Consider the following 13,167-nt stretch of genomic DNA (forward strand, 5'->3'; position numbering starts at 1 on the left):
CTAGAAATGTATAATTCAAATATATTATATTTTAATTATATATGTGACTGATTACATATATCAAAGTAAGACTGTTCTATTTTCAGCATACAATACTTCGAAGCACTGTTTTCCAAAATAGTATAAAATTTAATTTTATCTCTGGTCATCACTGGCGGTTTTTAAGAAGAGACTAGACAGTCTCTTGTCTGAAATGGTATAGGGTCTCCTGCTTCAGCAGGGAGGCTGGACTAGAAGACCTCCAAGTTCCCATCCAGCTCTACTCTGATTAATTTGACCTTTATTATAACAAATGTTGCAAATCACAATATATTTCAAAACAAAAAAAAATTTAATCTCTTTGTGTGTGTTGTATATTTGTATAAAACCAGTGGCTTGTCATCATTGGTTGCACTGATTATTAGTTAGAATAATTTAAAATGAGCATAGAACCTAGAAAATTAAGCTGATTCTAATTACATTCATATATTTAATTTAATTTAAATGCCACCTAATATTACACAGCTTTACAGTGACATTGGACTTAAATCTTTACTGTTTTGTCAGTCTATTTCAATGATTCTAACTTAACTTCCATTTTTTTAAAAATAACTGCTTCATACTAAACCATTTCCTACTTTTTAAAAATGCCACACAATTTACATGGTTAAGCAAGCCCTCAGTGGTTAAGTTTAAATTTTCCTCTTTAAGTGACAAAAGTACCAACAAAGTCTTGACTGCAGCATTAAGTCAGGAAAAGCCAAAAAGTACCTTTGATCAGCTGTTTTGCGGTCTTCTGGGAATTCAAGAGTTTGTCAATCATTTGATCCTGTTGGGATAGATTCTGCTTCAGTATGTCCACTGTCTTGCCTTCTGTCAGCAGTTTGAGCACCTCCCTTCTCACTTTTTCCATATATTCAATTCGTTCACTGACAGCAGCCATTGCAAGAGCCAAACTAAGAGAAAAATCCTGATGTTTGAGGGAATCTTAGTAAGGCAAGGTTCCTTAGGAAGGAAAAGTGAATACCTACCAAGTTTATACCTGAAGCCCAGTATAAGCCCTTTATTACAAAAGGCAATCCTTTATTTCAGAAAGTTGCCCATTAGAGTTACTTAAGTTAATTATTTGTTTTCTTGGTTTTGTTCTTGATTTTTCATTTGAAGAACAAAGTTATATGATCCTCTCTCTGGTTTGTCCCTTTTCCGGGTCTGTATTTTATGTTTTCCAAGAAAATATGCTCACTGTAATTTTAGGATAGTATAATGGCTAAGGTGCTAAAGAGCTTTTCCATGTCCTCCATCTTCACTGATGGAAACTCACTGGGTGACTTTGGCCTACCATTCTCTCTACCTACCTACCTTAAAAGATTGCTGTGGTCAATAAACAAACAGGATGCTATGTACACCACCTTTTCCTCTTTGGAACAAAAGATGGGATATACAGGTAGTCCTTGACTCACAACCATTCATTTAGTGGCTGTTTGAAGTTACAACAGCACTGGAAAAAGTGGCATGACCATTTTTTTTTACTTATCGACCATTACAGCATCCCTTTAGTCAAGTGATCAAAATTTGGACGCTTGGCATCTGAAATATGCATTTATGACAGTTGCAGTGTCCCAGGTCACGTGATCATCTTTTGTGACCTTTCGACAAGCAGAGTCAATGTAGCCACCATGTCACTAACTGAACAATTGCAGCGATTAGTTTAACAACTGTCCTGCTTAGGAACAGAAATTCTGGGCTCAATTGTGGTTGTAAGTAGAGGACTACCTCTGCTAAAGGGCAACAGGACTGCTACTTCTGAAGAAGAAATGGGATATGTGAACCAAACAAACAAACCAAGTTAAAAAGGGGCTTCTTGTATACAAAGCAAAGCCTACAATAGCACAGGAAATGGTGGGAATGGTCCAGCAGGCAAACCAGCTCCTTATTGACATGCACGTCCAATACGGCGCTAAAACTGAATTTTGGGCAATTAATACAAGCTCCGAGAGACAGTTTCCCTCTCCCGGACTTCGAACGCGTGTACGTGAGAATCCATACCGTGCAACTGCCCACCCTCGCCACTCGAGCGCAACTCCTTCACTCCTTACCCAACGCCGCCGACCCAGGCGAATCCAATCCTGCCGCCCTTAAACTTATTAGGAATATGCCACTCCTGTTGGTCGCCGCCAAGATCCGCAGAGGGCTGATTGGTCGCCTGCATCACGTGGCCCCCAAAACGGACGCGTTCAAAAGTTCTATTCCGCATGCGCAATCCGCCACTGGCTTTGCAGATTTTCCCCGAGTTTCCAAGAAGCAGGAAAGTTAAGAGGTGCGCACTGCTGCAATTTTTTTCGACGCTCTCATTAAAACTAGAGTGGATTTTCTCATGGTAGTTTCTGATATGAGGATGTAGTTGATCTTCAGTAGATATTATAACTGTCTTAATCTTGAAAAGAGCAAAATCTACAGCGATTTTCAGTTTTTCGCAGAATTATGTCCGTCAAACCTTTTCATACTTCTGCCACCTTCTGTTCACGCATGTGCTTAACGATTTTCCCCTCCCACTTTATGCGCATGCGCCTACTACTCTCATCTTCCCCACTCAGCAAATGGGTCATTTTGAAAGGTGTGCTCTGACCTTTAACAGACGACAGAGGGCGCCACTTCGCCTCACGGATCAATTGTCTAAACTAAAAGCTTAAAACGGCACTGAAAAAGAAGAGACAGTTTTGCATAAATTTTGCATATTTCCAGCTATGTGTATAGATGCCAAATTAGAAAGAATCCTAGTAAACCAGTATGCCTTTATTGTCGGAAGAAAAAGCTCTGATTAGATGATCTATCATGAATGCTAAAAATTGCTGGGTAATTCTAGCTGTTGAAATGGGCAGTTCTTCAGCAAGAGGGCACCTTTAAATTGAAATGTATTTTCATGTGTAATTTATTTATATAGTGCTTTTATCTTATCTTTACAGTAGCAATAATTAATAGCAAATATATTTATTTAGAAACCAAATTATTTGCTGAACAATTTTGAGGGCCCAAGTATAAAACTGTAATATAGTTTCCTCTCGTACACATATGAAACTGTAATCCCATTAACCATCTTATGAATTATTAAATACAAATATCTTTTTTAATTATCTGTGGAGATTCTCGGTTTTACAGGTCATGGTTGTCCTAAAAACCAACTGGATTTTTTTAGTTTTTTCTTTGAAAACATTTCGTTTCTCATCCAAGAAGCTTCAGAAGTGAAGAAGCTTCTTGGGTGAGTGTTGCAATATCACCCAATGATCCAATGATACCATACCTGCCAGGTAACACGTGTAAAGCTATGATTGGTCAACATAGGTATTACCTTATATGGTCAGTATGCCTTATATGGTCAGTTTCCTTATATGGTCAAATATGCAAATACATAGCCTTATATGGTCAAATGTACCCAAAAGGAATGTTTCCTCACACACCCTAAACCCCACCCTAAACTTGCACAATAAAAGAGAGGGGCAAAGTTTGCTCTGGGCTTCCTCCCCCAAGAACATGCCTTTGTGTCCTTGTCTTCATTGCCTCTGCGAGAGAAGCCCGTCCGGGCAGTCGGTCCGGGCGTGGGCTACCAGCTGACCCCTCATCCCTGCAGTGGGACCCGCAACTCATCAACTGGTGACCCCGACGTGATTCCACTTCACAACGTGCTCCTTTTCTAGGGAGACGTCGCCCTGACTCCCGTACTACCCACTGGGCAACAGCAAAGCGCATTCGTAAGTATGGGCTCCCCACTTTCCAAAGTTCTGTCCAAGCATGTGGATGAACTTCATTTTTTAGTCAGGAAGGCCAATGCTCTGCAAAGAACTAATGGCATGACAGTCTTTCCTCTTTCAAGGAAAGCTATAATATCTTTTCTCCTCTATCTTCAAAAACATTGCCCAGCTTATTCCGAGGATGGCACTCTTAAACGCTCCACATGGGAGAAAATTGGGAAATGGATCCATCAACCTCCTCGGGCAGCGCCACATATTCTCTGTACCTGGAGAGCGCTCATGGCTGCGATTGATATTTTTTATCCTTCTCCTGATTCAACTTTGAATCAACAAGATTCCCTCCCTCCTTCTTCAAATCCCCCCACTGCTCTTTCGGCAGCTCCTTTGCCTAATTCCCCCCCTGCTCTTTCAGCAGCTCCTTTGTCTAATTCCCCCCCTGCTCTTCCAGCAGAAACTTCACCCATCTCCTCTTTGTCTTCAAACACCCCCCCGCTCCCCCTCCCTCCTCCCCTTCAACAAAAGCCTTACATTCCTCTCATCCCTCCCCCTTAATCCCCCATCTCCTCTTCCAACAGAAACTCCACCCATCTACTCTTTGTCTCCAAACGCCCCCCGCTCCCCCTCCCTCTTCCCCTTCAACAAAAGCCTTACATTCCTCGCATTCCTCTCCCCCCTTCCCCTTCCCCCTCCCCTCCCTACAGCATTTCAGCCTCAAAATCTTCCTTTACAAAACCTGACTCCTTCCCCCCTTGCTTCGTAACACCTTTCAGGAAGCTTTAGCTAATGGGAAGATTAATGCAGAAGATCTTTCTTGCTTCCCCATGATCCTTCAAGCCCCAGTGGCAGGAGGCAATCCAGTTGCTCAGTATGCCCCCATGGAATGGAATCTTATGAAAGATCTTAAATCTGCCACCACCAACTACGGTCTAAAGTCACCCTATGTGCGTGCCATGCTGGAGAATATCTCTAACAACCATAATATTCTCTTTTCTGAATGGCAAACAATGGCTTCAATGCTCCTGACATCTCCCCAACTTGCCCGCTCCACACAAACAGCTTTTCCTGTTCTGCTTTCAACTTCTATCATCCCAAACTCCTCTTTGATCATGGAAGGGGTGGTCGCTGCCCCCTTTCTTTATGACTCATCCACTCTTAATTGCCTCTCTCTTACAGCAGTAGGTGATAGACCTTTCTCATTGCCTGCTAACACTACAGTAGCCACTCTTGTTATTGCAACCCTTTCCCCTCTATTCCATGCCCTCAAGGGCTTGATCGCATCATTCCTAACTGTCTGCTATCTTTGGCTATCTTGCCCACAGCTATTCTCTTCCAAACAGCCCCCAAAACAAAGAAGCTGTACATCATCGAATGGCTTCACCTCCCTCACACTCCTAGCCATCACAGTTTTCACTGATGGCTCTAAAACAATTAAGATGCCTCAACCTTCCCCTCTATCAGCAGGGGAAAGTCATAGTTATTTTCATCAAAACAAAAAGGCTCTGGTTAAACAATTTGGCATTTCTCTGCAGTTTGCAAGCAAAAACTTTTCCTCAAGGGATTAATCCCAGGGGCATAGAGGCTTGTGAGACATGGCAAATGGATGTCACTCAATTCTCACCTTTTGCCCCTTGGAAATACCTTCATGTGTCTATTGACACCTATTCAGGTTTCATCATGGTCACCCCTCAAAGGGGAGAAACGTCAAAGCACGTTATCAATCATTGTATTCGGACCTTCGTAGTACTGGGACTGCCAAAAAATCTAAAAACAGATAATGCACCAGCCTATATCAGCTCTCAATTCTCTGAGTTCTGCTATCACTGGTCCATTATCCACAAGTTTGGGATTGCCTACAATAGCCAGGGGCAAGCTATTGTTGAAAGGGCTCATCAAACCTTAAAATTGGCATTGCAACCATACATGGGGTCAAAAGGCCTTAAAGGCCCCCCTAGCCTCCCAGTATTACAAAATGTGTTAAATGTTTGTCTGTATACGCTTAACTTCCTCAATCTCACTGGCACCCCTCCCCTGTCTGCTGCATCTCGACACTTTACTAAACCACCTATTCCCACTTCGAGACCACTAGTCTATTATAGACAGTTACCTGATCCTGTGTGGAAAGGACCTGCCAAATTGATCACCTGAGGTCAAGGCTACGCAGCAGTCCAGCTTCCTGACAGAACTCTTTGGGTTCCTGCAAGGTGTGTCCGCCCATATCACCGCCCACAACCAGCGGAGCCATCATCCGAAAAAGATGACAGCACTCCTCTTCTTCCTGCTTGGCTGTTCGTTTCGCTGGACTGATGGGACATCCACCAGCCTTAACACCCACAAACCACACAACATCACATGGGTCATCAAGGACGCTTATGGACAAATACTCAACTCTACAACTAATTACACCATGATTTCTTCCTATTTCCCCAAATTACATTTTGACTTTGCTGAAATGATTATGTATTATTGACAAAAAAATCATTTTGTATTCAGGTACAATTGTTTCCCAAAATTGATGTATATAACTCAGAAGATTTTGTTTCTTTACTAGAACCTAGACAATGTAACCTTAGGGCAAAAAGAGAAGTAGTAACTGCTTTGATGCTAACTGTACTGCTGGGATTGGGGCTTCTGGGACGGCCACAGGTATAGCTGGCCTTGTTACTTCTGATCAGCATCTTCGCCAGTTAAGTGCCACCATAGATGAAGATCTTAGAAGGGTCGAAAAATCCATTCTTGCCTTTCAAACTTCTCTTACCTCTTTATCTGAGGTGGTCTTACAAAACCGCAGAGGCCTAGACCTCTTGTTTTTGAAACAAGGGGGACTATGTGCTGCTCTTAAAGAAGAGTGTTGTTTCTATGCTGATAGCTCAGGAGTTGTCCTAGATTCCATGAAAGAACTAGACACCAGATTAAAATTAAGAGAAAGGGAACGAGCTTCACAACATACTTGGTATCAAGGACTATTTAACCTTTCCCCATGGTTAACAACATTATTATCTGCTATAGCTGGTCCACTTATCCTTCTCTTGTTGGCATGTACCATTGGACCATGTGTGATAGGTAAATTCTTAGAAATCCTTAAAAGAAAATTTGGACAAATTGATTCGGATTTATACTCAAAACAAAAACAAATTAATGCGCTAATAGAGAAAAAGGCCCTCTTGCAATTCTCCTCAGATTCCGATGACTCTGATAACGAGTTCACCAAAGATGCTGCCAAAGGGGAACCACGAATTCTCATGAACCTATGACAGGATGAGTCGGAGGACCTAGACTGGACATAACAGTGAGGATAGTGAGTAAATAGCCCTAAAAACAAAATAAAAACAGGGGAGATGTTGCAATATCACCCAATGATCCAATGATACCATACCTGCCAGGTAACACGTGTAAAGCTATGATTGGTCAACATAGGTATTACCTTATATGGTCAGTATGCCTTATATGGTCAGTTTCCTTATATGGTCAAATATGCAAATACATAGCCTTATATGGTCAAATGTACCCAAAAGGAATGTTTCCTCACACACCCTAAACCCCACCCTAAACTTGCACAATAAAAGAGAGGGGCAAAGTTTGCTCTGGGCTTCCTCTCCCAAGAACATGCCTTTGTGTCCTTGTCTTCATTGCCTCTGCGAGAGAAGCCCGTCTGGGCAGTCAGTCCAGGCGTGGGCTACCAGCTGACTCCTCATCCCTGCAGTGGGACCAGCAACTCATCAACTGGTGGCTACCAGCTGACTCCTCATCCCGGCACTGGGACCAGCAACTCATCAACTGGTGGCTACCAGCTGACTCCTCATCCCTGCAGTGGGACCAGCAACTCATCAACTGGTGGCTACCAGCTGACTCCTCATCCCGGCACTGGGACCAGCAACTCATCAACTGGTGGCTACCAGCTGACTCCTCATCCCGGCACTGGGACCAGCAACTCATCAGGTGAGAAGTAAAATGTTTTCAAAAGGGAAATCAAGAAAGTGCAGTTGCCTTTTAGAAAAAAGCACCGTTACATTTAATTTTCATTACAATTGTCTGAGCCAAGATGTAAAAACTCTATCTGAAGAAGTGTCCATTAGCTTCATGTAGTTCTCATTATTTGAATCCTATATGTTTTTTGTTTGACCGTCTAATTCTTTATAGTTAACCAGACCTGGCAATATAAATGGGGTTATGTGTACCATGCAATGTTTGAAATCATCTCATACAGACTGGTGTTGCATAGTGCTCCTAAACTGCTCAATTGAAGATGTAGCAGATGCATTTGGACATCAACACATATAGTTGGTGCTAATGGTGAATTGCCTTTTCAGGGGCATGTTGTTTGAATCCAACCACCTCAATTAACTAATGATTCAATGTATCTGCACAGTCAGAAAAATGGATAGTTAGATTAAGCATATTTGGGCAAAAGTAGCCACAGTGAAGTCCAGATTTCTCTCCTTAAAAAAGTGGCTATTGCTTTTTCTATTTCAACAATCATGTTGAGCAATTGGATCTCTGAACACTGCTCCCCCCCGCCCTTCATGCCCTCAGGTTTAACCTTGATAGTGGTTATTCACAAACAGAACCTGCTCTAACCCAATGATATCTATTTATATTCTGAAAAAACTGGACAAGTAACATCATTCACACATAGGAGTTATTCTTCCATGTATTTGCCAAAGTAATGTGCCATTTTATGGTACAAGACCCTTCTACAATCCATACAAGCCATATATGACAACTCCAAGCAAAAGACACTTGCTGGTAACCCAAAAAAGATAATAATGTAAAAACAGAGAGGAGGATTTCACATCCCCCTCGCCTCCCTTCCCCCCTCCTCATATTTTCCCAGTCACATTAAAGGATTTGAGCTTTAGCAAGGAAGCTTCAGAGGCAGACTAAACTAAAAAAGCTATCAAGGCTTTTTAAAGTTCAGCTCCATCTTTGGAAGCTTGAAGTGAAGAAAGGGTTCTTTTCACTCTATGTGATTTCCTTAGCTTACTGAATGCTTAGATGTTCTGGGTTATCGGCAGCAACTCTTTTCTAAAGGGCAACTGTCAAGAATGGAATGACCACTATCCTGTACTTCGAATGTCATTACCTTCGGATTTCATGGATATTTGTCAAAGCAACAAAGTAAGGCAAGAACAAGGGTCAGTGAAATCAACAGTAGTAAAGCAAAGACATTTAAGATCCAAAAGAAAAAGGAGAAGTATATGTCAGAGGGGGAGAAACAGAAAAGGAAGAAAAATATGAGGCCAAAGAGTAGGAAGAGACCAGCAATATTTTTGTCAAAGAAGGAAGAAGTAAAGCAGACAAATTCTGGCTGTAGGGCAGACCCAAATAAAAGAGCTTATTACAATCTACTCTAAAATGAATAAAGTAGCAAAGAAGCACTCATTTTGCACTCCATTGGTGTCTCAGTGCTGCACAATGCAATTTCTTGTATGATTTGTGTGTTGTTGTTTTTTTTCAGAATGGTTGCTTTTTTAAAATCTGTGTTCTCTATGAGGCCCAGTCTGACTTGCTTGTGAACCAAATCATCTTCAACTGCATAGTCTTTAAAACTAAAACTGTTACCTGTCTGCTTAAGATTTCTTCTTTGAGGTCATCATATCTAGCAGGAAGGAGCATGGGAAATCACCTGTGTTCTTGAGCAAGAGGGAAGCATCTTAATCCCCTGGAAAGAAATGGATTTAAGTCTACCTTCCTTAAACCAAAAGGCTAAAGTATAAAATGCTATAAATAAAGGTTGTCCCGCAAACCTTTTGTTTTTTGATGGTGAGTTTTATTCTGTTTGTTTGTTTTACAGCAAGTAGTCATAGGGCCACAAAATTTTAGTGAGGACATTTCAAAAAAGAGATGATGAGTTTCCCAATGATTTTCAGGTAGATAACCTGATTGCCTAAGCCCTAAAATAGACTAGCACCTTTTTTTTAAAAAAAGTAATATCCCCCAAATTCGATCTCCCCTCCCCTGCCCCCAAATAAAGAAAAATCTTCCCTGTGATTTTGCATCAATTCTACATCATGGCCTCATGTTATTCATATAATTGGCCCAAATAATATGGCCACTTGCCTTCCCTGTCCAAATTAAATATTGACTCTAGCCTTTAAAAAAAAAATCACCCCCTTTGTGATTTAGAAGATCTTCCTCTCTGCTCTTGGAGGCTATTACTCAGGAAATATCATTTTAAAAGGACATGGAGAGAAATAATAACATTCCTAGGGTCCTTGCCACATCTGGACCTGTTACAGTTCTAGATGGAATATGATAGTAGATTGCAATCATCCAATGTGATCCATACTAGAAGTCTTCTTAAGGTTGTATTAAAAATTTGTCCATGATTTCCCTAGAAATATGCTGAGTAAGTGACAAGGTCAAGCAGATCAAGACCATCCCTAGGAAAGTATTGTGGAGGAAAAAAATATTCCAACTTTAAGAACCTGGAGAAGCAGCTCAAAAAAGGATGCATCAAGGATCCCACCTGAATGCTGAAACTGACAGAAAACTGTGAAGAAAGAAAGATGGTCAGAAATCAGATTCCAAGAAATCTCTTGAAACTTATCAGGGAGGACACCGACAAATAATTGCCATTTGTGCAAGGAGAGGCAGGAAGAGGCAAATAGGATTCAGAGGAAAGGGGACATGAGAGGCCCCTGAAGGAAGAAAATCAGTTTTCTCAGTTGCCTATGCAAATCAGTTTGCATATCCAATCTAGAAGGGGGGGAGGGAGGAAATGAACAGGGCAGATTTGTGTGTGGCATTTTCATAATATATTTTAGATACTGCTATTTAAAGTACAATGGCAGGCCGCTTACCAACCCTTCTTAGCCTCTATCCTTTTCCAAGATAGAGAACGCCCCCGCCCCCCTCGCGTGCGGCTTTCCCTTTTCTTTTTCCCGCCCCAGACAGCTTCCCTGAATGTGGTAACGAGCACTAGATCTCATGCGGATTCCCAGCACGCGTCCTTTCCTACCCTCTTGTGTTTCTTCTTGTAGAGACAAGAGGCGCCTGGTTACGACCCCAGACGCGCCGCTTCTGCTGCGAGAGGCAGGCGCAAGCGGCACGAGCCAATCGCCGCATCTCGCTGGAGACTCCCCGGGGGGGGGGGGGGCCGCGGGGCGGCGGGGGAGGTGGACGAGGCGACGTCAGTCACCATGGACAGCGCCTATAGTAGCTCAGGCCCGCTTCTCTCCCCAGCTCTCAGATCTCTTCTGCGCCCTCACCTCACCCCGTTTTTTTCCCCTTTCTCTGCCTGCCCTTCTGGAATTGCAAACCGGTAGTATGCTTGCTTTTGCAAGGAAGGGGTGCTCCGAAAGAAATCGGACACCACATTATCCAAACAGTGCCGAGACTGGGGCATTTTCCGAAGTAACAAAAATCTTTAAAGCTAGACTTGTGATTATATTACTCGTAAGGGACAGGCGGGGGTGGGGGGGAGGTGTACAGGGATGACACTTTGGCCGAGATTTCCCTTTTAGAATATTTTTATGTGGGGCTCTCTTTTGATTCCCCCCTTCTTTGAAATTTAAACCACATTTTACAAGCTTCCTGTCTCAAAATACTCTTCATCAGCCTTGCCTTATCTTAAAAAAAAAAAAAGAAAAGAAAAAGCTACGTAGGGTCAGATCTGGTTAGTTTTTGCCATACATTTCAGCAATCTATTTTTGGCAGTAGGATCAAAACGGATTCCGGGAATCCCACAAAGGCTTGAATTGAAGTACTGGGGCCACAGGCAGCTCTCCTGTCAAGGAAAAGAAAAAGATCAATCTGGACTAAACATATGAAAGAAAAGAAATTAATTGAAGAATGAAGGTACATTATATTTGAAAAAAAAAAAGGTTGCTGGGGATCAGTTTAAATATCAGTTTTGAAAGTGCCTGCCAAGTTTGGATTTCTCCATACAATGAAATAAATAATTCTAATAAGTTAGGAGTGTAAATTCTTTTAGTTGGTCCACATGAATATTACTTGCACTAACGCTGAAAAATGCTTTTCCTCAACAACATCCAATTTACTTGAAGAAAGCTCACCCTCTTCCCTTTCTCCTCTAGTCATCTTCAAGCAGGTACACACTGAATGAGAGCTTACCCTTGAACATAGCTTGGTAGTGTCAGGTGATCAAACATAAAAAAGGCAACTGCATAAATATTTACATCCTGAAGCATTTTAATAAATCAATCACATTCTCAGGAGAGTTTTGGATGACAAGATGCTTCAAACAGTCTGCCACGAAGCACTGGAGGAAATCTCTTTGACAATAAGACACATTTCTCCAAACCCGTCAAGATATAACTTCTTTTGCGGCTCTGCATATGTTTGTCTGTACTGATGCATGCATATATGCAGTGGCATTTTCCTATGTGTGTTTTTGATCTTCATGTCTCTGCAAGTCTTCAGTTCAAAATGCAGCCACTAGAAGAAGATTTCCTAAAACCAGGCAATCAAAATTGCAGTATTCTCATTGGTGACCATCTACACTGGTTGCCAATTTACTTTGGAATGTTGGTTTTGATGTTTTGGATTCTAAGGAGCACAGAGACATAATATCCTCTCCTTTCATAAGAACTTGCTGGAGAACATTCCATCAAGAGCATCCATTATGAATACACTCCTTTTCATTCTCCTAATTTTTGAGGTTCAACAAATGGACATGAAAAAAAGCACTTTCCCAGTTGTACCAACATTTTATTTTTCTGTTGCAATTATGGACCTCTGAACAAATCAGTGAGTGTCAGAGTATAGTCCACTAGCCTGCTGCCTCATGTTTCCATGTTTCTCTTCAGAAGTTGCAGAGCAATGGAAAGACATTGAAATAAACAATGTCTCTCCCTAGTTAAACAAAAAACTCATCCCGCCACTTTTGTAGGGCGGAGCTGGCGTTGCGACAATACGGCATGCGATCTTGGAGGTCTGAGATTGCTGCCAATATCTTTGCTCCTGGACGATCCTATCAGATCTAAACCATCCTGAAGAGACGGTGAAAGTGAAGATCGCATCCTGTCAATCCCAGGAATACCGCAAAGTCCCTGGTAGATCCAGGAGAAGCTCTTCTTCCCAGCGGCAAAGAGGCAGCCATTAAAGCTGCTGAAGTTGGGACAGCTCTGAAACGGAAGAGAACAGAAAGAGAAAGTGTGCCGGTTTGGTGAGAACTTTTTTTTAATTCTAAGATCTGAAAGGACACCCGAAGGAAAAGAAGTTTTGACAGAAGTGATTAAGCGGCGATTTTAAACAGGAATGTCAAAGTAATGTTTTTTTTTCTCATTGCTGGATTTTCTATACATGATCTTGTATTTTGAAACTGGACTGGTTTTTTCGTTTACATCTATTTTTTTCTCCTTTTTGATTTTGTAATATTTTAGGCTAGAGGCTCCCTTTAGTTATTTCTTTTTAAAAATATATATTTTTCTTTTTTTTATTAATTCTTATTATATCTTGCTCAGAAAAGGAGGGGGAAAGT

The 13,167-nt window shown here is 41.6% G+C and overlaps 1 protein-coding gene across 5 annotated transcripts in view; it reads right to left on the reverse strand.

Moving 5' to 3' along the window:
• Positions 1-10,708, reverse strand: part of SPC24 (SPC24 component of NDC80 kinetochore complex) — a 21,493-nt gene extending 10,785 nt beyond the window's left edge. Inside the window, exons 1-2 of one of the 5 annotated variants that reach the window (XM_087925856.1) lie at positions 10,684-10,708; positions 751-935 (exon numbers count right to left, since the gene is read on the reverse strand). In XM_087925856.1, coding sequence (XP_087781982.1) covers positions 751-922 — 172 coding nt within the window. In that variant the 5' untranslated portion in view covers positions 923-935; positions 10,684-10,708. Of the gene's footprint in view, positions 1-750; positions 950-2,025; positions 2,672-10,683 lie in introns of those variants that run through there. The other 4 variants (XM_026711370.2, XM_087925854.1, XM_087925853.1 and 1 more) reach the window with 4 other exon arrangements.
• Positions 10,709-13,167: the final 2,459 nt, after the last annotated feature.

Source organism: Pseudonaja textilis, chromosome 2 (genome assembly GCF_049901715.1).
Source record: "Pseudonaja textilis isolate UNSWEBS1 chromosome 2, rPseTex1.2, whole genome shotgun sequence".
Taxonomy (NCBI): domain Eukaryota; kingdom Metazoa; phylum Chordata; class Lepidosauria; order Squamata; family Elapidae; genus Pseudonaja; species Pseudonaja textilis.